The sequence below is a fragment of the Parus major genome, unplaced genomic scaffold (genome assembly GCF_001522545.3).
Source record: "Parus major isolate Abel unplaced genomic scaffold, Parus_major1.1 Scaffold444, whole genome shotgun sequence".
NCBI lineage: Eukaryota > Metazoa > Chordata > Aves > Passeriformes > Paridae > Parus > Parus major.
In genome coordinates this window covers 1-330 of record NW_015379348.1, presented here as the reverse complement: position 1 = coordinate 330, position 330 = coordinate 1, and the positions used below count along the sequence as shown (strand labels likewise).

The window sequence follows — 330 nt, the reverse complement described above, 5'->3', positions numbered from 1 at the left end:
TCCCCTGTACCGTATTCCTGATCTCCATTCCCTGTTCCCCTGTACTGTATTCCCCAGGTCCATTCCCCTGTACCGTATTCCTGATCTCCATTCCCCATTCCCCTGTACCGTATTCCTGAGCTCCATTCCCAGTTCCCCTGTACCGTATTCCTGAGCTCCATTCCCAGTTCCCCTGTACCGTATTCCTGATCTCCATTCCCCATTCCCCTGTACCGTATTCCCGATCTCCATTCCCCCTGTACCGTATTCCTGAGCTCCATTCCCTGTTCCCCTGTACCGTATTCCCGAGCTCCATTCCCCTGTACCGTATTCCTGAGCAGGCGCTGAGCA

At 54.2% G+C, this 330-nt stretch overlaps 1 protein-coding gene across 1 annotated transcript in view; it reads right to left on the bottom strand.

Annotated features, from left to right (window-relative positions):
- LOC107199126 (disintegrin and metalloproteinase domain-containing protein 19-like) overlaps positions 1-325 on the bottom strand; it is a gene marked incomplete at its 5' end in the record, with an annotated part of 27,687 nt that extends 27,362 nt beyond the window's left edge. Inside the window, one exon of the mRNA XM_015616462.1 lies at positions 306-325. Within this exon, the coding sequence (XP_015471948.1) occupies positions 306-325 (20 nt within the window). The remainder of the gene's footprint in view (positions 1-305) is intronic.
- Between the last annotated feature and the right edge of the window lie 5 nt (positions 326-330).